The sequence below is a fragment of the Microcebus murinus genome, chromosome 21 (genome assembly GCF_040939455.1).
Source record: "Microcebus murinus isolate Inina chromosome 21, M.murinus_Inina_mat1.0, whole genome shotgun sequence".
NCBI lineage: Eukaryota > Metazoa > Chordata > Mammalia > Primates > Cheirogaleidae > Microcebus > Microcebus murinus.
In genome coordinates this window covers 8,081,633-8,104,367 of record NC_134124.1, presented here as the reverse complement: position 1 = coordinate 8,104,367, position 22,735 = coordinate 8,081,633, and the positions used below count along the sequence as shown (strand labels likewise).

The 22,735-nt window shown below is 37.7% G+C and overlaps 1 protein-coding gene across 1 annotated transcript; it reads right to left on the bottom strand.

Annotated features, from left to right (window-relative positions):
• Positions 1–273: 273 nt before the first annotated feature.
• IGIP (IgA inducing protein) lies at positions 274–18,389 on the bottom strand. Its single transcript, XM_075996123.1, has one exon. The coding sequence runs from the start codon at positions 9,446–9,448 to the stop codon at positions 9,287–9,289; it is 162 nt and encodes a 53-aa protein (XP_075852238.1). The 5' UTR covers positions 9,449–18,389; the 3' UTR covers positions 274–9,286.
• Positions 18,390–22,735: the final 4,346 nt, after the last annotated feature.

The window sequence follows — 22,735 nt, the reverse complement described above, 5'->3', positions numbered from 1 at the left end:
AATAATTAAAATGATATGGTACTGGTACAAGAATACAAAAAAGTTCAACCCAACAGAGAATCCAGAAACAGATGCATGTATTTATGGGAGTTCTGAATGTGAGAAGAGTAGTATTTCAAGATTCTGGGGGTGAATAGTATAAATAATGCTGGGCAAATAATAATAATAATAATAATAATAATAATGCTGGGCAGCATCTGACCCTCTGCAAAAAAAAAAAAAAATTAGATCCCTAATTCACATCATTTATGAAAATAAATTCCAGATGGATTAAAGAACTAACATAGATATACAACTATAATAGAAACATAAGAAAATATAGGAGAATATGTTCATTATTGGGAGAGATTTGGAAGTTTCCTTAAAAAAACCATAAAATACAAATCCACAAAGGAAAGGACCAATATATTTGACTGCATCAAAGTAAAAAGCCTCTGTATAGCCCAAGGCACCATTAATAAGGTGGAAAGAACTAGTTGGCCTGGACTGAGGGGTGGCTTATTCTGCCAGGGAGCAGATTATGGAGATGAGATAGCCTTGGAGGTCTGTCTGCTCCCTCACAATCCCCTCCCAGAAGTCAGGGTTCAGAAGGAAGCAAATAAATGCCAGAGAGTAACTATTCCCCTTTGTCCATCATCCTAGTGCCCTACAATCAAGAGATAAGTTAGCAAGAGCCAGCTCAAAATGAGGGGATTAAGTGGAGCAGAGCACAGGAGGAGAGAGTGAAGCAAGACAGAAGGAGTAGAAGGAATTTTGCTGTGCTCAGGTGAGGAGTGGGAGGAAGGGCTTCCTCTGAGAGACATCACAGTCTCCAGTCCTTAGACCCATCTTTCAGAGCAGATGTGGCACAGGCGGCTCCTCCCAAGACCTCCCTGCCCAGAGAGCCCCTAGAAGACCATACAGAGAAAATGTCACCCTGTGTGGGCTTTAATCACCTCTGTGAGACCCCTCAGCTCTGTGGGGGTCAAGGCAGTCCCAAGGTGATGACCCCTGCCCAGACTCCCAGTGGCAGTGATGACAGACATGCCCATGTTTTTGGGTGGGCTTGCACGGTCTAATAGATCCAAATCAGAGGCCTATGTCTTGGAGACTTGATTCTGTTCCATGTCTGGAGAACACGCTGACATAAGGCAGAGTGAAGCAGAGTGAAACTCTTGCCCCATGGAGCCTTCATCAGCCAAGTCACCCTATGGCGATTAGGCTGTGCTCTTGGGGGAGTCAGGGAACTACTGTGCTTAGCTACCCTCAGCCCATATTTCCTAGTTGTTAGCTGACTGAGCTCAGAGAGTGTCTGCCAGATTCAAATAGCATGACAGCCACTTTCAAATCTTAGGAAAACCTCTGTGGTATTCTGATGCCTTTTGGTAAACTGGGTTGAGCACGTGGTCCTGGGAAGGATGTCCTCCTCGAGGGAGGAGATGCCTTTTTCTAACATGAACAAGGGGGTGCAACAAAGAATGATGGGTGTTCAGCAAAGCAGGAGACAGTACCAGGACTGCCAAACTGAAGCAGCGCCTCGATAATGGAATCATGTTCCAAGAAGCATCAGACAACCTCACAGGCCCCAATTTGATTTTCAGAAATATGTTTCAGGATTTGGAGAGTGAGGACTAAGGCATAAATAAGCACACCTGGGGATAAGATCAAGGCACCTGAGCCCTCTTGAAAGGATGCCACAGGGCTAAGGAGAAACCACTGGCCTCTGGGAAATTAAAGAGTAGACTGTGAAACTTAGATTCAATATCTCCGAAAGGAAAGGAAACAATTCCTTTATGTTGATGCACAAACAATGGTTGAGGACCAATTACGTACCAAGCATTCAAGTGAGGGCAACATAAGACCTCTGCACCCCTCACCATTACTACCACCAATACAAACCTAGCAAAGTCACACAGCAGTCCTGCCTCCCACCTCTGACGTGACACCAGACCAGTCCACTCATTTGACACAAAATGTCATATTAGAGTGCCTTCTAATATTGCAACCAAATTTCTGGGAAAATAAGGAATATTTAGTGAGCTCAAAACCCCCATCTTTCCAAATGGATATGGGAGGCGCCAACAGCCAACACAGATCCAGTGAGAGTAGCTCCCCTCCCTCAATGCCTAAGCAACCCTGCTTCCAGGCCCTTTAGTACTAATAGTGCTGATAATGAGACAGGCTGCAGGAGGTAGCCTCTTAGAGACCCCCTGGAGGAAGGTTCTATCTCTACTCTCAGATCAGGACCAGTGATTCTGTACCTATTTGGGCTGTGGCTTCCCTTGAGAATTTTGACAAAAACTATGCATCCTATTCTCAGGAAAATGTGCATTGCATATGCAGGTATAATCTTGCATAAAATTTCAGGAGCTTTACAGACCCCAAAGAGCCCCAGCTTAAGAATTCCTGCCAAAAAATAAAAGAAAAGAAAAGAATTCCTGCCAAAGGCAAATCACTTCTTTTCTTACTCAAGAGCTGTTTCCCAGGGCTGATTAACTGCTATCTTAGATGTCCAACAGGTGAATTAATATTGAGCATTGACCTCTAGTCATCCCACACCCTTGGCAGATGGCAGAGTCTCTGCTGTTGCCTGTAGCCAGAAGGACGCAGAGCCTCTAGACTGAGATCACATTTTGCTTTTCAGAAAAGCACTCTCCTCCACTTCTATTAGAAAACCTCAGACACCCCAGGTCTAGAACACAGACACAAAGTGGCAAGCCAAAAATAAATCTGGTCCACTATACAACTAGATCTGTGAAGAGAGAGCTGAAGACTAGGTCCCTCCTGGGCTGGCAGGAGAAAGGCATGAGGATAGGCCCAAAGCTGAAATGGGAAAGAGTCGGAATGGGTCTCCTTCCCTTCAGCTAAGTGCAAATTAGCTGATCATTCTAGAGAGGCACCTGCTCTTTTTCATCATTCCTCTACCTGGAATGTAAAGGCTGCTGGAGGCTATGCCCTTATATATTCTACATTTGTCTCCCATGTTCCTAATAATAATAATAATAAGAAGGATGATAGCAGCATCATTATTGAACATTAATTACTCTGTGTCAAGCACTGTGCTATGAGCTATTAAATTATTTCATTTAGTTTTCCCAACGGTCAAATGAGGTAGGCATTCTTGTTATCCCATTTATAGATCGAGAAATTGAGACTAAGAGAGGTTAAGCAGAGTTGCTGAAGGCCATAAAGCTAGTGAGTGGTGGAGCCTGGATTTACACCTAGGCCTGATTTCAAATGTAATACTTTCAACCTCCACTCTCAAGCTCTTTTCCAAAAGACCAGGAGTCAAAGACCTTGGAAATCCTCCAGAGAGATAATCAAGTCTCTGACTTCTTGCCTCCCCCTCCCCAAACCCTGCCCACCATATAGCAGCCTGACTCTCCAAAGGGACTTACTTTGTGGAGAGCTGACTGGAAATCTCCAAAGTCTATCTCCTATCTCTGCATGACTTTCCTATTTGAGTCCATACTCCATAACCCTCAATTTAGCCAGGAGCCTAAATTTATCTTAAACTCAGCTGAGCCCAGGGGCCTTATTTCTACTTCTGCCTTAGAATCAAGGAGGAAGACTCTTTTCTACTTCATCACTGGAAAGTTGATGGGGGATTAATTGTCATCACTTGGATGTTTTTGTTTTTTTTTTGAGACAGAGTCTCACACTGTTACCTGGGCTAGAGTGCAGTGGTATCATCATAGCTCACTGCAACCTCAAACCCCTGGGTTCAAGTGATCCTGCCTCAGCCTCCTGAGTAGCTGGAACTATAGGTGTGTGCCACCACACCCAGCTAATTAAAAAAAATATTTTTTTGTAATGATGGGGGTCTCACTATATTGATCAGGCTGGTCTTGAACTGGCCTCAAGTGATCCTCCCACCTTGGCCTCCCAAAGTGCTAGGATTATAGGCATGAACCACCACACCTGGCCCATCACTCCCATTTTAAAGATTTGGTGGGGGAGAGGGGGCTGAGGAACAAAGAGTAAAGAGGCTCAAATTTGGTGAATTGTCACCAGTGGTGGTAGTGCTCTAAAGAGGCCAGGCTTTTCTAGAAACTTCCTACCCCTCAGCATTAGGAAACAGGGCATGCACATGCATATCACTCTTCAAATAGCAAGTCTCCCCCCTTTCCTCAATTAGTGGATTCCAGGGAGAGTGAATGCCCAGTTCACCAAGAGAAAGACCCAGGAGGATGCTGCCCATCAAATGCCCAGGAACCAAGGAGCCCTCAAGTGCATGCTGTACGACTAGAGCCTCAACCAATGGTGTTTTAGGAGGCAGTTGAGGACAGAGTGGGCATTACGCTATCTGTTGAATCTAGGGTTGCTTGTTCTTGCCTGAGAGCCTCATCTGGAGATGAAATAGCTAGGGAGGGAAGATGCTGAGGCCAATGCAGAGGTGGGAGTTGCAGAAAGCTAAGGAGGTTGGCCACAGACAGAGAAAATCATCTCATACTCAGAGTCTCTGTTCTTTGCCACCTGTAGACTGGAGATGAGATGAAATAGAATGACAGTACCCACATTCCAAGTACATGAGGAAGCCAGTCCCAGAGGTACAGCTGACTCCCAGAAATGGCCCAGCCAGAGGGAGTGATTCATAGGGCAGCCCAAGCTCTGAAGCTTTGGGCACTCTTTTCAGAGCCAGCCTCCTCCTTAGAAGGCCCTCGATTTAAAGAAGGGACTTTTTCCCAATGAAGGTGCCCTGAGTACCAGTTTAAGACATGGCCCAAGAACAACCATGAAGGAAAAGCTGAAAGCAGTGCCTCAAGTCAAGTAACTGGCTGCTCAGGTGGAAATAGCTTATAGAGGTATAAGTTGAGATGCTTTTAGCTAGGAAATAAAAATCTGGATCTTGTCATGGGGAGACCAAAACTTGCCATTGACAATGCTCTAGCTCCAGTTAATTTGCCCCAGATAGGACTGTCACAGAAAGTTCAGCAGTTTTTAGCAGTTCTGCTCTGACACACAGTTCACAGCTCCAGAAGAAGGAATCACTTTTCTATTTGGTCCCAGACTCCTGGCCTGGTGCCCCATGCTTGGGCATTTGGTTTTGTTTAGAGGGCTGTGGCTGCAGCACATACAGGGAGCAGCAAGCCCTTATTCCTGTTCTGTCTGGTGCAGGGGATGCACATCCTCAGTTGACATCCAGCAGTACACAGATGAAGGGAGAAACAGTGTATGTGGCTATCCCTTCTTGTAGTGGTGCTGAAAGCAGGTGGAAGCCAGGAAGGGATGGACAAGCCCTAAGTTCCAGAGCAGGTATTCTTAACTTGGACCTCAGGGGGTCTGTGAAACAGCAGAGAGGGCCCCAAGCTTGACATCAGATCCTCAGACCTAAGACTCTGAAAGAGGTTTAAAAAAACCTTTGCTTTAGAGAGCAGTGGTTCTCACCTTCAGTGGGCATCAGAATCAACTGCAGGGCTTGTTACAACAGGGATTGCTGGGTCCCAACCCCAGAGGTTCTGATTTAGTAGGTTTGGGGTAGGGCTCAAGAATTTGTATTTCTAACAACTTCCAACAATATGCTAATGCTCTTGGTCCAGGGGCCACACTTTGAGAACTAATGCTCTAGAAGATACAAAAATTATGTGGGCTTCAAGTTCACATTATGATCTTTCCCTTTCAGACAAAAGTTCTAACAGATGCCATAGCCCTCTAAACCACTCCCAAGTCCCAAGGAATTTGAGATTTTATTTTTAGAAGAAGCCCTTGGAGAGTGACAGACTCTGGATCTCTCCTTAGAGGTCAAGAAACGTAGGAAATAGCATTTTAGAGGGTGTAGGAAAATGCCTCCAGAAACCTAAAAGCCCACGTAAAACTCTTGGCTGGCTCTGGCTCATCCAATTACTGGGCCAGTTGTTGATGAACAGTCAGGTTTTGGGACTCTGGGCAGACCCAGATCATCTCCCAGAGACTGCTTCCTACCCTTTTTGTTGAACCCACATGGGCTCAGTCAGATAGAAGGTCTGCTCTATGGAAAAAAGGGTATCTACTGTGGGGTAGTATCTGGGAAAGAGGAAAAGGAAATCGACAACTCAACTAGGCAGAATTCAAGAGCCTCATTCACAGAACCCTTTGATCAGGTCATTGCAGTAAGGGTGGGAATAGGCAGGAATAGTATTCAGGGCGTGCTTACTTTAAGCAAAAGCAGTGGAGAGAGGCCTAGAAGGGCCATTTGCCAACTTCCTTCAGATCAGCTGTGAGTAAGTCGTTCCCCCATGAAAGGGGAGGGGAAATGAAAATGTGGATTCATTCATGAATCAACCTCTGGAACAGGAAGTATGGCTTTACAGCTATGCAGAGGAATCCTCCTTTGCTACAGGGAACACTGGCTTTGCCATCCGGCTAAATACATACTGAGGTGAGGCAACAGCAAAGTCAGGGAAATGCTATACATTAAGGGATGAGGAGGCAGAACTTCATAGAGAGGGCAATACATGAGAGTGACTGAGATCATAGATGTGCTTTGGAGTCAGCCTACCTGGTGTGGAATCCCAGGCATGTTACTTACTCTTTCTGTGCCTCATTGTTCTCATCTGCAAAATGAGGCTAATCACAGTGCCTATCTCATAGAGCTGTAGTCAGAATGAAGTAAAACAACCTAGGTAAAACACTTACCTTGGTGTCTTGAATATTTTAAGCACTTAATGTTTAAAAAATAAAAGGTGGTGAGCTTGGAAAAATTTAGGATGGTGGCCGTACAGACCCACTCTTAGCACCACTGACAGAGACAGAAAGTGGGGCTAGGCTGGAGCTGCTGCCAGTATCCACAGGAAGCTGACAGAAGTTGAAGGGTGTGCACTGAGCATGCTGGAAGAGCCAGGATGCCTATGGTGGTTAACTGGATAACTGTGCTGGCTATGAGGTGGGGATATCCTACTCTTTTAAACATTTCAATATTCAATGAGTCTGTTTCATGACATTTTCTCACTGCCAACATAAGTGCCAAATGGTCTGATTGGAATAAATCAAAGTGAACGAAAAATCAATGTTGGTAGGAAAATTGGATTGACGTTATTGGAAAGACTCTGGAGATTTGCAGTATTAAGGTGGAATCCCTATTTTCAGGGGGGGAAAAGTGGCTCCTCCTCCTGAAGTTCTAGAAGCGTAGGGTAGGGTGGTGAGGTAAGAAGGGTGGAGCTCTGTGCTGGTCCTGAGGAAAGCTAGCAGTCATACACTGAAAAAGAGAGCTCTCTTCTCTGGTCCTGAAAGAGCAGAACCTCTTCCAAAACCCAATACCCCAGACCAAAAAGTCCTACCTGCTTAGAAAGAAATTGTTACTGAAACTAGGAACAAAGAGATTTCTAAAAACCAGGCAAAAGAGCCAAAAGAAATTAATTATATACCACATGGTTAAATAAAAGTTCATTGCCAATGTGTCTCAGCAAGTGGAAAAAAGTAAATTAAAAAAAAGGAAAAAAATAAAGTGGAAGTGGAGGTAGGAAGAGAGTGCCAATTACAGCACCTTAGGGGAAAAAGCACTAGAGTAAAATGCCAAATAGTTATTCTTGAGCATGCTGGGTCCCTTTCTTGACGGGCTCCCGAGGCCCTACCATCTTTGCCCTGTAGTTCAGATCTATCTCAAGTCTAGAATGTTCCTCCAGCAGCCCTGCAGTAGGATCTCACCTCAGAGCCTTTTGCTCTCCAAATTGACCCACTGCGCATATTTAATCATGGTCCCACTTTGGGAATCTTTAAAAGATTAAGGCCACAGGACAGTTAGGAAAGGGCGTGGCTTCTGGCTTTTCACTCCTTTATACTTACAGGGAGCGATTCATGGCTGGAGTTTCCACAACTCCTATACTTGAGAGCCCTCCTCTTAGACTGGGACCCACGGATTTACCTGATGTCACCCTGAGGAAACAGGAGTATTTGGACTCTTCTTCAGGAAGTACCTACCTGTCTTCTGCCCCCCCATCGAAAAAAAAAAAAATCAGAGGTACTATAGAACTTAAGGAAAACTGGAGTTTCTTAGGCATGGCACCTGTCTCTCTAAAACAGTGGCACCCTCAGCTTTAATTTTCATAAAACAAAGTTTCTGTGTTCTTTTTATTGGAGTTGGTAGTTGTCAGAGGTGCAGAGGTGGACGCTTGTTCAATCCTGCTGTCTTCTACAAAGGAGGGCCATTTTAGCAAGAGAACAGCAAAACAATAATCACAATAAACTCTCTTGGGATTTACTCAGGGAAGCTTGGAACTGTAACACCACAAACTTGAGATATCCTATGGCTATGCATCAGTTTTTAGAATATAATCATTGTCACATATATTTAAATAATTGTCATATATGTTTTCCATAGTGTGATTTTTGTCAGAAAACTTAGAGAATTACTTGTTTCAAGCCTTTCTCATACCCAACCTGAAGGTAAGGGAAAACATCAAAAAAAATAAAAGGAGAAAACCACAAATAAAACTTCAAACTCCACGTCCAAAGGCTAAGGAAAATATACACCTCAGGCCTCTGCAGGTTTTTGAGTTAGAGGTCAAAACTGGGGTACTTCTCGTTGGTCAGATGATCTACTCTTCTAGGAGAAGGACCTATTGAAACTATCCTGAAGGATCGCTCCTGTGCCATGTTTTTTATTGGTAACTTCATTCGCTGTCTGCCATTTCACTCACTAGAAAAACAGTTTTGAAAGGGATCTTATTTTAAAGCACAACCTCTATTTTCTGCAGAAGATTCTCTTCATCTTTTGTTATGTGCTCCTTTGTAACCCTTTGACTACCCCAAACCAACTTCAAACTTAAAATGACAAAAAAGAAAAACTCTTCCATGAGAAAGGAACATGATCTATGGGGAAAGTTTTTCCCTTTTTTTCAATATGATGGCTAGGTTAACCATCTCACTATTAGAAAATTTAAAAAACCTACCCAAGAAGCATATAGGGAGGCCATTCACATAAAGTCCCCCCAAATAAACAAAACTGTTTTAAAATAAAACAGAAATAAGAGTTCTCTAGTGAGAGGGAACATACTTAATGCTTGCAGCCCAATTAATGATCCTAAGGAATAGGCAAGTCTACCTGCTACTGAGTCCTAAAATTGGTTTCTATTAAAAAAAAAAAAAAAAAGCCAGACCCCTTACTACAACCAGACCCCTTCCCCGCAAAAAACACTGAAACAAAAGACTGATCTGTTTATATAGTCACATGAAAAATAAACATCTTTATTTTTTTTGCCTACTTTATTTCATTTTTTCAAATAAAATTTAAATCTGTACAAAGTATACTGTTACAGTATATATTTTGTAAGAATCAATGCCTAAAAGAATCACAATACTTCAATAAGCAGTACAGCAGACCTCGCTAGTTTCAGCTTTGATATTGAACAAACTCAAGCCGGCTGATGCACAACACGTTTGCTTGGTTTCCACATGGTGAGTTCCCAGCACTGAGATGGGAGAACATGACAGCAAATATGGTTATATTACAGCCCGACACACTGCGCTTCTTCATGTGATAATAACTGCACATATTTAATACAGAATGCTCAAATTTACTTTTTAAATTGCATTTGCTTACTTCTTAGTTGGCAAAATTCAGCATTCTTAAATGGGGTCCCCAAACAGTGCAAATTAATGATATTCTACTGTATATTGGCACATCTCCAATAAGGATTAACTTGTAAACTCAAAGAATATCAACAACTTAGTCCTAAATTTGAACTAATATACATCTGGTCCATTTAACCAAAATAATTTTGGAAAGATATTAAAGAACAATTCTATTTCTGAAAGGATATTCTTTTGACCATTCTTTAGAGAAGATAAATTTTTAAATTGTCATTAAAATGTTTTACTATAAAAATTTTACAAACTTGATTAGAAATTTCAAGATCATGATTCACAGCAGACAAATACAAACTGTTTATATTCCAACAATACCTATTCTTAGACTTTCAAACAGAGCACAACCATGTCAGCTGTGTTAACTAAAATTCTGAACAGTGTACTAAATTTATAAGTGGTGCTGGGTCTAGCAAGTGTAAATACACAGTATATTTCAAGGAAAAGAATTGTCTTCTTTATACTTTATTTGTTTTCCCATAAGGAAACATTAATGTTTACATTCTTTAATAAAGTTAATCTTACATCAGAATATAACTTAATACTGTCAGCAACAGGGACCACACACAGTAAATAAGAAGCACATTTAAAATAAGTCTGAATTCACATAGATTAACATTTGTTGGTTAATAAAATATCGACAGTATTACAATCTTACAATATTTACAGTAAGAAAAATCTAGAGTAATATATACCTTTCACAGCAGGATTCCATTTTTTTAAATTTCTTCCAGTTTGGGATTGTGTATACACGAAAGCTCAAAATAAAGCAACTCTGCAATATAATCTTAAAATAATGGCTACTAAGGGGAAATTCTATCACAACCATTGAAAATAATGGTGACTTTTCACGGAGTCTGTGGCATCTGAGAACCCAGTTAATTAACCAAAGTCTTGCTCAAACCAGCCTCAGTTACCCAGATTAAAGCAGAACTCCGGCCTTCCCTGACTGCTGAAAACCCAACAGATTTTTTCAACATGCTATAAGAAAAGAGGGAAAATTGGTTTCAGCTCACATCTCATGGCTGGAAGCCTCTGGCCAGTGCACATTCCCCAACTTATCCTAAAAGAGGGCCGATTGCATCCCCACAGCATCACAAGAGTCCAGTCTAGCCACAGGGCACTTTGACGCCAAGCTCACCCATTCCTCAACTCTTGTGCATTAGGATAAGGCATGAACTTGGCCCATAAAATACACGCCAGCATGTTAGAGACTTGGGACCAGGGCAAAGAAACAGACTAGTGTAGTTTGCACTGAGATCAACAGGAAAAATGGGAAGTGATGCACATTTCCAATTAGAATGAGAAGAAGACCCACATCCCTAAACTGGAATTTGGCCAGGGCATCAGAGTTAGCACCCCCTCTCTGAGTACCACAAGGGATTAGGATGTGTGCTCTGGTCCTCCTCTAAGAGAGAGCATCTACAGTAACACAGTGTGGGACATTAGTTCAGTGACAACTCCCAAGAAAGCAGATACAATTCTTGAATCTGGGTCTGTCTACAGCACCTGAGGTCAATCTTCCAAGCTGCGACCTGTCCCAACCCTGCTTACTTTAAGATATCTGATGGGCACAGAGCACTCAGGGATACGGCTGCTGGCTACTTTGGACTCTAGATCTCACAGGTAATCAACAGGTATCTGGGATTGAATTAGCAAACTGTACCATAGCTCCTTAAACAGACACTGTCAGGTTTGAAATCATGTCAAGCATGAATCTTCACTGTCAGGTCAGAAATCAAAGTGGGAGTCTTCCCACATCAGCCAAGGTTATTTTGTCAAAACCTTAGAGGAGTTGGACAGTTTTTCATGTTGTTAAGTGATTATTTATTTCAGTCAAACTGGATTGGCAAACCAGACTGAACTATTTAGTTAGGTTTGTTTTTTTGATTCTTATGTGTGTGCTAACCCAAAGCTGCTGTATTTGGGCTAAATACACTGACAGAGAAAATTCAAACAACAAAAGTTTTCAGCAAACTTCTGTGGCATTTTCTTTTTGGAAGTCATTGCAAGATCTAAAGGTATTTCTACCCAACAAAGTCTGTTTAAGTGTTTAAGGTTACTTCCTTTTTGGTCCTATACAGAATGCTATGACTTCTATATAGGTCTGAATGCTGCTCCATGTAGATTCCTTCTGTATATCTAAAAATATATACTTTTCAGTAGTTCAATACATGGTTAATCTTCCCACAGAGGAAGATTTTTGTAATCACATGTTGCAAAGTAGAAAAACATCTCCTTTCTAAGAAAGGAAATATACTTTCCTATTGTACACTTTTGAATAAGCCCAAAGGCATGCACCAAAAAGTATTAAAACTAATACATGCAATAAAATGGTGTAGAGTTAGACTTAAAGTGCTGCTTTTCAATTTTTAAATTTGAAGACATTTTGTCAGTTGTTGACTCAAAGATCTTCCCCCACCCTCCCAGCCCACCCCATGGCATTAAGAGAGAAAAGTAAAAAGTGTGCATAAATCTTTAAACTATTCTTTACACAGGGGAAAGAACAGATATATCAACTATCCTATTTATAAACTGGATTCCCAGTTTTCAATAAAACCAATATTTACTGGTAAAAATTGTCAAAGCTAATACACCCAAACAAATATTACTAGTAAATAATGTTCTACATAGAGAATAATTTACTTTGGTTTTATGCACTTTCTCAAAAATAACACTAGTGTCCCATACGTCACCAAACTGATGTGTTCCAGCAAAGCTGTAAGGCAAATCTTTTTTTTCCCTAGTGACATCTTGTTCCCAATAGACAAAACTAAAATCTTTTGGTGAGGAAGGGGTTAAGATAATGGTTAACCCCTTGGCATCCTGAGCATTGTGGTTTATCAAACTCTACCCTGCTAGAAGTTGTCAGGCACCCTGACCCCTGTCTTGAACCAGTAATGGCTCCCACATATAGGGATGCCCTGACTCCATATAAATAGCTCTCAGAACTTTGCTTCTTTTTCCTTCTGTCTAGATGTTTTATTGTCTAACAAAGCTGGTTGCAATGTCACATTTTACTAGTAGGGGCCACCATCTAACAATAATTCCAATCTGAAATATTTGAAGCCAACAGTTAGTTCCTAATTTTATCAATAATTAGTATTAAAATTTTCTCTACGGAGTTTACTTAGAGCAGAGATCCTTAACTTAGGTTTCAGAACATGTGTGATGCCCCTGAGGTTATATGCAAAATTATCTGTGTACATGCATTTTTTTTCTGGGGAGAGGGTTCATCACTTTCATTAGATTATCAAATGTATCTGTGACCCCCAAAAGGGTTACAGGGACTTAGAGGGATACCCGTAATTCATTTTATACCAGGATTGGGAAATGGGGGCAGAAAACTAAAAATGGCTTCAAAAGGGGGGAGGGCTAATTGCTGATATTTTCCCTTTATTCACATTTGGGATATAAGTGCTTCAAACTAGAAAAAAATAATTAAGCTGGTTAAACTCCATTAAAAATAAAGCCGCTTTCTAAACTTTTTCGTTTTCCATATATGGTAAATTTAGTCTCCAAGAAAAGATTTGAAGACTAAATTTTTCTCTTTACCTAAAGGAAATTCATAGATATAATGCTGAACAACATCCACATTTAAAGATTTGAAAACATAAAGCATAGATAATTCTAATGATGTGAGCCTTTAACTTATGATTTTGAGTTAAGGATTATCTAGAGTCAAATACACATTTATTAACCTTCATTTCCCAAAATTAGTTCACATTTAGACAACTACCTAGCATAATTCCACTAGATAAATCTAAAATCTGAACAATGGAAATGAAACTTTCTATCCAACGTAAAAACAAAGCCACAAGTTTCCACAATAGAATCGGCCACAAACATTCACACTATGTCATAAAGGACTTTCTCATTTCAAATACATCACTGAATTTCCAACAGAATTTGCAAACATAAGATCCAGAATGACTAGCAAAACATGCTGAGAAGAGCATGTCAAGAATTAAAACACCACCAACCCCCTATCCAGAAACACACTCAGGCATTCCAAAAATAAACCAGATCTGAAAAGAGGCCTCTTGCTTGATTTTAAGTATGAGGTGCGTAAAAAGCTATGAGAAAGGGAATATAAAGTAAATTAAATAACTTACAAAAAAATTTTAGCCCAAAACACACCTCTCTGCTCCATTGGTAAAACTGTTTTTTTTTTTTGTTTGTTTGTTTTTTTTGCAATTCTGAACACTGTGTTGCACAATCTCACTAAGACAAAAAAATGTGTTCACAGGTACACTTTTTGTTCTTTTCTTTCTAGAGCACATCTTTGAGGTCATAAGACTGCATCTGGTTAAAATAAAGTCTCATACGCCTTGATGTCCTTCACCCTCAAAAAGTGATTCAACCCTGAATTCCAAAATGGAATATTCATTTAATATAATTATGTCAATATCAGTTGTATCACATAGACAATGAAGAAACTATATGAACATTATGGAAACCTACACGAAAGAGGGAGCTGCCATTTAAAGCCACCCACTAAACTTCCAGCTGTTTAAGCATGTACCCAGCTAGACTCAGATCTCATTGACTTCAGTGAAAACAGACCAACACTTCAAAACCAGGCCATCTCAGGCCAGAAGTTGGATCTCAAAGACATCATTTCATACACACACACATATATAGTTCCTAAACTTTAACTCTATTTAAATAGCTTAATAAAACCCACATTTACAAAGGATTTATTGGCAAATAAAGGCCCATATTAAAAATTTTATCAAAACAAATTTTTGTTTTAAATAGCTAACACTAAGAAATATTTTCTTGGCCTTATAAAGCATATTTAATTGCATATAAGTTTTGCTTTGGGTGGGATATTGAAAACATAATTCTGCAAGAAATTAGAAAAGACTAGAAACAAAAGTGAAAGTGACTAGTCTTAACTTTCAAAAAATCAAGTGCAAAGATAAATAGTGCAAATAATGAAAACTAGAAATTTTACAGGCAACTTTATAGTCTTTCCTGCTTTTGCACTTATACATATTGACAATTTTATAAACCTAACAACTGTATGCAGCATGGAAATGGGCTATCATTTATCTCCACTGACCGGACTTAGGGAGTCTTTCAGAAACTTGTCTCACAGTCATTTAAATAACTGCTTCTTGACACAGGTTTGGGAATTCACTTCTTTACAAACAATTTCTAAGGAAGGAGCTATTTAAGAAGGCTTTGCACTGACTTTAACAAGTTATAACACGTAACTGTATTATAATTTAAAATCTGACACACAATAAAATATGGAAATTCTACTAAGTGCCAACACTACAAAATAAACTATAATAAAAATAATCCAGCTATTGTTAATAAATTTTATATTCGTAAAAAAAGAAAAATTTCCTTGCAAGTATAAAATCAGAAGCTCTTTTTTGGGGGGCTATTTTTAAAGAGATTTTTATCATTAATTTATAGAGATATGAGTAAAATGAAACTTGAAAGTAATCTGTCAAAAAAATCACTGGGAATAAATCCATACTAAATTTGACAAAGAGTTAATCCAAATGGATTTAAATGAACTTACTGTTTTGTAACTTCAAAAACAAATATTATAGCAATTCTTTATCATACATAATTTAAAACACTACTAGGATAATGGGAACAGAAATCTAAACACTATCAGTTCAACCTACAAAAGACATTATGAACCTCCAAGATGTACTAAGTTATATTATTAAATCTGCTGAACTCTTGAACACTATATAAAAAGTGGGAAAACAAACAGAAACATAAGTTCGGGGGGTATGTGGTCTAACTTTACAAAGATAGTATTATTGAGGGCTATATGAGGTTCACAAGATTAAATGGTAACTAGGATTACAGATGTAAAAGAAATAGAAAAGGTACTTAAAAATTGCAATTTAGTGTTTTTTACCTGGCTTATTGTCCTTTTTTAAGAAATTTATGTGGACCAAAGACTCAAAGTTCTATAAAAGCAAGTAGTAATATGGGTCTTTGTTGACAGCAAAATCAAATAATTTGAGCTAAAGATAATTGTGAAAAATAAAAGTAAACTACATTATAACAAAAGTCCAAGAAAACAGTCTGTATGATAAATATTTCTAATGGTTTAAAAAGGGTAACTGAAAAAGTTTGAAATTTTCTTATCTTCTTTTTCAAAAAATAAGAAGTCCCCAGCACCAACTTGCCATAACTAGAAAAGCTGCCATTCCACAATTGTGCTACTTAATTTGTCCCAGAAAAGCACACATTCTATATATGAAAAGAGATTTGTATAATGCATCATCATCATAACTCTAGCTATAGATTAACAGCTTTCTCATAACAAATGAGGGACCCATTTTTCTCTGGCTTTGTTGCAACTCCTTTAGTGAAGATCAACTTCATTGTTCTTAGCAAACAATTCTCATTTAGACTCCATCTTAGCACCTTTTCCTACCTCCAATAAAAATTCCTCCCACTTTACCTCCAAACCCTTCCCTTATATACCTCTCACAAACCCATTCACAAACACATTAAACGGCTCTCCCCTTTCTGTTCTCAAATTTTCAAACCAGTAAGTGTCAGTTCCCAATAACTAACCTAAAATACACATACTTCATACTCTCTTCAATTCACAAATTCTTAACAAACATTAATTTGATGACCTTCAAAATGCCAACTTAAGACTATGGGAAAAACAGCAGTCAGAAAAAACTGTCCAATTACCTCATAATATAGAAATCTTTCTCGATCGTCAATTAGCTATGTTCTAAGGCAGGAGTCAGCAATTTCTTTACTTCTCTTGAAGGGGGTAAGCTTGAGTGCCACTGGCAGGCCTATGGCAAGAAGAATAACAAAAGAAAAGGAGAGAAACAAGGAAAAAGGATAATAGGAGAGAGAAGATGCCAAATGTTTATGTTAAGGAGGTAGGTCAAGTGCCACCAACAACTATCGGCACTAAAAATTGCCGATCCACTCCAGCTGAATGAGAGTTTGACCCAATCTTAACATGTGTCTTATAAGTCATTAGCTGATGGCCATCATTGTTTGACTAGTCAAGGTGAATAGATAATCACCTGTCCCATAACTTTAACTGCCACTTCATGATAAGGATATCTTTTATTAAATCCTCCTAGGATCCTTCTGTGTTAATCCATCTTAAACCAAAACATACACTAACAAGAGTATTTCCATGTTTTTTACAATTCTAGAATATAAGGACTTGGTCCTTGAACTTGGAGGGCTCTTGAATTATTAAAGTGGACCCTAAATTAAGAAAATTAAACTCTTTAGTTTAAAATTTTTCTCATGAAATGCTACAAAAATTTAAATATGTAAATTAATAATCAAAACAAAGTATGTATTAATGAAAATACAAAACAAAGTATGTATCAACATAAATGTCTTGTGATTCCAAAATGAGTTAAATATTTCTGATCTGTAAGAACCAACTTTATTTTTACATAGAGGATCACCACCATGTTTCTACCTATCAAGACAATTTTCCACAAAAGCAAAGGACATTAGGAAAAAAAGAAAAAACAATAAATATCAAACAGAGTATGAGGGAAAAAAAATGAATAATATGAAATTCTTGTTAACAAAAATGTTTAACAAGTGACCTTTGCCATACTTAACTTTCCTAAAGACACAAATTGCCTAGACCATTCAACATCAAAACTTTGTAGTTATTTTAGCAGATGAAAGATGACAAACTGTTGGCTTGGAACCAGTCATATTTTTCTTCTTTCATCTGGTGGTTCTTGCATCATGAAATTCTATCTGATTTAATGCTAATTTAGATTATCTTCACTTAGTCCATAATAATGAAATTTCTGTTCAAAAAGAGCCTGTCAAATGCTCTATACCTTCAATTTAGGTCTTGCTTTAGAATCAAATAAGTTAACTTAAGTTAAAATTAATTTTTCTTAAAAATACGTTGCAAATTCTGCAAAGGTGACTCTATAGTAATTAATCCTGCCAGGTGAAAACAGAAATTTTAATAGCAGTGATCACTTTAGTTTTATAGCATATTTCATTATGAATGGCCTAAGTTTGGTTAACATACAATGAAGAAAACAGAAATATTATAATGTATGATTTAAAAAATGATACGCCTTAACAGACAACTTTGCACAAATAACTTTGGTGAATTTACTTGCTTAAGCAATTCCAATAAATTTTCTCTCCTATTTAATCCACCTTCACAGAATGTGTGTGTGTGTGTGTGTGTGTGTGTATCTCCAAATTATTAAGATATTAAAATTTAGGGATAACTACAAATGTTATACTCAGAGCTATCAACAACTGTTCCAAACCTAAGTTGCTAAAGATGCCCTTGTTTTAACATCCTTTTACATTGAAAGCAATGTTTCATTCTGATATTCAAAAGACTTTGAAAAGGGGAAAAAAGTCATTAGATTTGGTATCTCACTTTTTATGGGGAAGAAAATCTTAAAAGTATGCTCACATGTAAAATAAAATGCATTGTGGAGCAAAGAAACTACTGTAGCAAGTTTCAGAAAGCCCCATTCTAAAATGATCTGGAAATGTGTGTGCACATACATGTGTGTAACATGAAAAAATGAGTGGGAATATTGTAGAAGAGAGGGTGAACCATATGTAGGAGATAAAAATAATCATGCCCATGTTGGGGTCACCAGGGCTGGTTGATAACCCAAAATAACATTAAAAAAATGTTAGTTTAGAAACTTTCAACAGTGCCAAAACGTAAAACGTTAAAGCACAGACACAAAAATGAATGACATAATCCCCCTAAATATCAAGTTCCATAAGAAAATAGGGAGAAAAAAGTTGACATAGCATCTTTTAAAATATACCAAATCTTAACTGACTTAAAGATGATATAAAGTGCTTGGGCCACGATGATACCCACCCAAATTCTCATTGTCAACAGATTTACCTTTCCCCCCCTTCCACCCAAATTTAGTTCAGTTTTCCTGCAGAAAAAGTACAGCATCCCTATATTAATAAGAAATAAAAACAGTGAGTACAACTGATATACATCCATTGACTTTTATTACAAATGTACTTGATCACTTGGCTTCAAAAAGTTTAAAATCAATACCCTATTTTCTGTATGCCAGTACAAAGCAAACTGTTTTACAAATTAAATACCTAAAAATTTGACAAAAATATTAAAATTTGATGAAAAACAATTACAAAAATCCTTAATCTTTCTCTTCAAAAAAGGAGGCAGTCTTCCCCATCCTATTATACAATATTAATAATATTCACCATTTTTAGAATAGGTAGCTAAATTATATTTTTCTGTTAGCATAAAAAACTCTTAGACTAATAGATTTTATTTGTATATGCTCCAGTTAAGTTTGTGAATGCCATTTGATTGCAATATAATCAACTATCTTTAATTGAATCCTAATTTGCACTTATTTAATAATTTGCATAGTTTGAAAGGGATAAAGGTTATTCTATGACTAATTATCATAGGCTATTACAGTGCTATTTTTCAAGGCAGTAAGTATTTGCTCCCAAATGTAATTATCTGTCTTCTTTAGGCAGGGGTTAAAATTACTAGCAGCTTTCTCCATTACCTGAAAAATCAAATTGGAATAGTTATCTGTCTCTAGACATAGTAAAGGCCTAAAAAAAATAGTGATATACTTTCCGATTTGAGTCAAATTTCAACCCCTGCATGGGACAACTAGAAAGTGAGACTTTCAAGGTTTTTTATATCCCTGTTGGTTTTGGTTTCTACTCTCCATGGCTTTTGAGAAGCTGGAAAACAGTTTGTCTTTCCTGACTAGCATTGTATTTTTTTTTTTTTCCATTTGGCAAATATTCATCTACCTCCAATCTGTATCTAGTAGAGGAAAAGCCAACATGGCTTTTCTTATGAACTTCCTTTGTTGTCAAAGGCATGTATAATGATTTCTACAGTTCTGGTTAGTTAACTTTAGCTCCCTCTGTGGCTGGATGACTGCTGCTTCTAACATCAGCATGATAAATAGGAGGCACAAATAAAAAGTAGCTTAAAAAAAAAGATTTGGTGATTTAAAAGAAAAAAACAAACAAGTCCAAACACACACACACACACACACACACACACACACACACACACACACACACGAGCATTTCAAATCTGGTGGCTGATCTCTGGATTAAATTACTTGACAGTGTCTCTCATTTTAAAGAATGTCAATATTGCAATGCATTTCAAGTTTTCTTTTATACTTAGGCAAATAATACAGTTTAACCAAGCTCTTGGACCTTAATTGTAAGACAAAGCAGATCAATAAAAATAAGGCATACTTGTCAGGAATTAAGTTTTGTTTGCTTGTTTTTGGCACATTTGATCATACTGTCTTCTATGAATAACACATATGGTCAAATACACCATTTCCTTTTTTGTTTCAGCACAAACAGGGTTTACCAACTAGTAAAATAAAAACAAGGAAAAACTCCAACATAAAACACTGAGATATAGAACCTTGGTAAAGTACCGAGCACCTAGGGGTGGGGGGAGGGGAAGGGTAGGGAAAGGATGAAAAAGGGGAAGGGAAAAGGGAAGGTTTGGGAGGGTGCTTGGGGAGATAAGTGAGATGCTTAAAAAAGAGCATCTTTACAGTCACTTAGTCTTTTCTATGATCACTGTTTAAGTCTTAAAAGATCTGCATGTGGATTACTTTTTAAACCCACTGGCCATAAATCGGACACTGGTTTTAAAATCTTAGTAAGATTGTGTTCAACTGTTATAGTGTAAAGACAATTGCACAATACATGTGCTTCTTGATCCGGTAGGATTCCAAGCAGAATCTGAAGTCTATAGGTAAGAAAGGCTTCACTTTAGGTAACTCTGATCCTAAAGAAAACCTCATGAAAGAACTCGCATCTCAAAGAAAGGACACTTTGCCTAAGTTTGCTGTGTTTTTGTTGACTTGCACTACTTATTGCTGGCTACTATGAAACACTGATCTAGGAGTACTCCAACAACCTGTAGTACAAGGCTTAACTTTAAGCTATAGTAAACAAGAGACAAAATCAAAGCAATTCTCTTTCCTAATTAATAACAGCACATAGAATGCAGTCTTTTCCATATCACAGTTAAAGTACAGTGAACAAAACAGCTCAACAAACCTTAAGACAAAAAAGTGCAGGTTATTAATGTTTACATGCAATTGATAAGCATTCCAAATGTCACATTATGCACTGTAAAAGCTCAACTTTACTATATGGAAATAAGAAAAATGCACCTTAGGGGAAGGGGAAAAGCAATTTAATCATTTCCAGTGATTTTGTAAGTAAAGAAACTCTTAACTACTGTACGGTCACCTCATATTTAACATTGTATGAATATTAAAAGCAAACAATTTAATGGGAAAATGCACAGTACAATGAAAATAGCTTGTTATTCAACACATACAGTAGATCTCAAAAACAAAGACAACACACTCAACCAGGGAGCTTAAAAATATCAAATCAAAACCCAAAGAACCAGCAGAAAAAAAAAAATCCTTCAAAAAGACAACTGTTTCACCTTCCTAGGCCAATGCTTTACAATATGAGAAGCACTGATACCTTCCCGCTCCTACAGGTGGTGTCTTCTACATACAGCAGTTAGATCTATATGGCTGGATTTGCCAAGAAACAATTCCATCCCCAGAACTCTGTCAGACAAGATCCTTTTTTCTTTTTTCTTTTTTTTTTTACCAAAATACTTTCTACAGAATTCCAAACCAAAATGTACTGTTTAAGGCATCTTTTTTATAACATTTTCTCTTCACTCAAAGATGATAGTCATGCAGCAGTTTAATGATAAAAATATATTAATATTTTACTATACAGCAGCAAGAAGTTAGTTGTCAATTAAAAGCACACAAACATCTTTAAATGAAAACCTGTAAAAGACTATCGTTACAAACAATTTCAGTTTGGAGGACACCAGCTTGATAAAGTGCTCTCCTAAGCTTTGCATTTTCATACCCTACACCTTGAATATATGAGTTATAGAACATACTTTTGATAGAAGGCTTGTACACTTGGGGAACACAAATACACTTAGCATATAATGTAGCCAGTAATAACTAGCACCACAGCTACATGGAAATCCTTTACATACACCAACTTGGCTTTCACTTTTAAACTCAGAATCCATGGCTCAGTAGGATAACTAATTGTGTTGCTCTGCTTTTTAACAGGTCTACATAGTTAATAGCACTGGCAAAAATCAAAGGATAGCTTCAGACCTCTTACAAGTTTAGGAGACAGTGCTAGTGACCACAAATAGACTCACTACCTGATGTCCAAGTACAGGTTCACTGGAAATTGCTGCACGTTAGTTTTTTAAAATCTTTCTACACATAATAAAAAAAATATATTATGAACGATACAAGTACATCTCATATACACAATAATGACAAAACACCTACTCAGTCAAAGCAAACAGATGCAGAAAAATATTATGGGAGATTTCCTTTTTCTTTCTTTCTTTTTCCTTTTACTATTTGAATAACTTTGGTTCCAACCATAAAAATCACAACTTAGCAAATTTCATTTAAATGCCTTTTTTTAATAATTTCTTCATGTTCACAGAAGTTTCACTGACCATTTTTATATGTTTAAGGTCCAGATGCAATGCATATTGTATAAAAGAGAGCACTTATTGTTTACCTTGCATGAATTAAACCTACGTACCTTTAACTCTACAAACTTCTGCATAACATTTAGACAAAGCTCAGACACACAGCATGCCTAGCCCTCATATATATACACATCTCTAATCACAGGTATATAGGGTGTCAAATATACTATAATAACCTCCATGTAAGGTTTGAAATTTGGTAACAAAATGAGAAAAACTAAAAATATTATTTTACGTGTTCTAAAATATCTCTTTTTTGTGCTAAAGTCAAATGTTAGCTCAACATGAAAAGGACTTTTATATAATTCAGCAATATTATAATCTTGACCATTTTGCAAACACTTTAATAATAATAGCTTAAACGTGTACAAAAGTTCTTGGTTAATTAGGGAAATAAACACTCAGTTCTTTATATTTTTTAATCAAGTAGGAAACACAGTTCATATAATGTTATTACTTTTTGTATTTTTTTGTTTTTGTTTTTAGCAGCTGCTTACTGTTTTATATGGTGGATAAAGTGGACAACATCCAGCGATGGGTGGCAAGTCAAGAAGAGAAACTGTCAGTTGGTGGAGGTTCTGTGGGTGGTGCTCCCTTGGAGTTAACAGTTATATC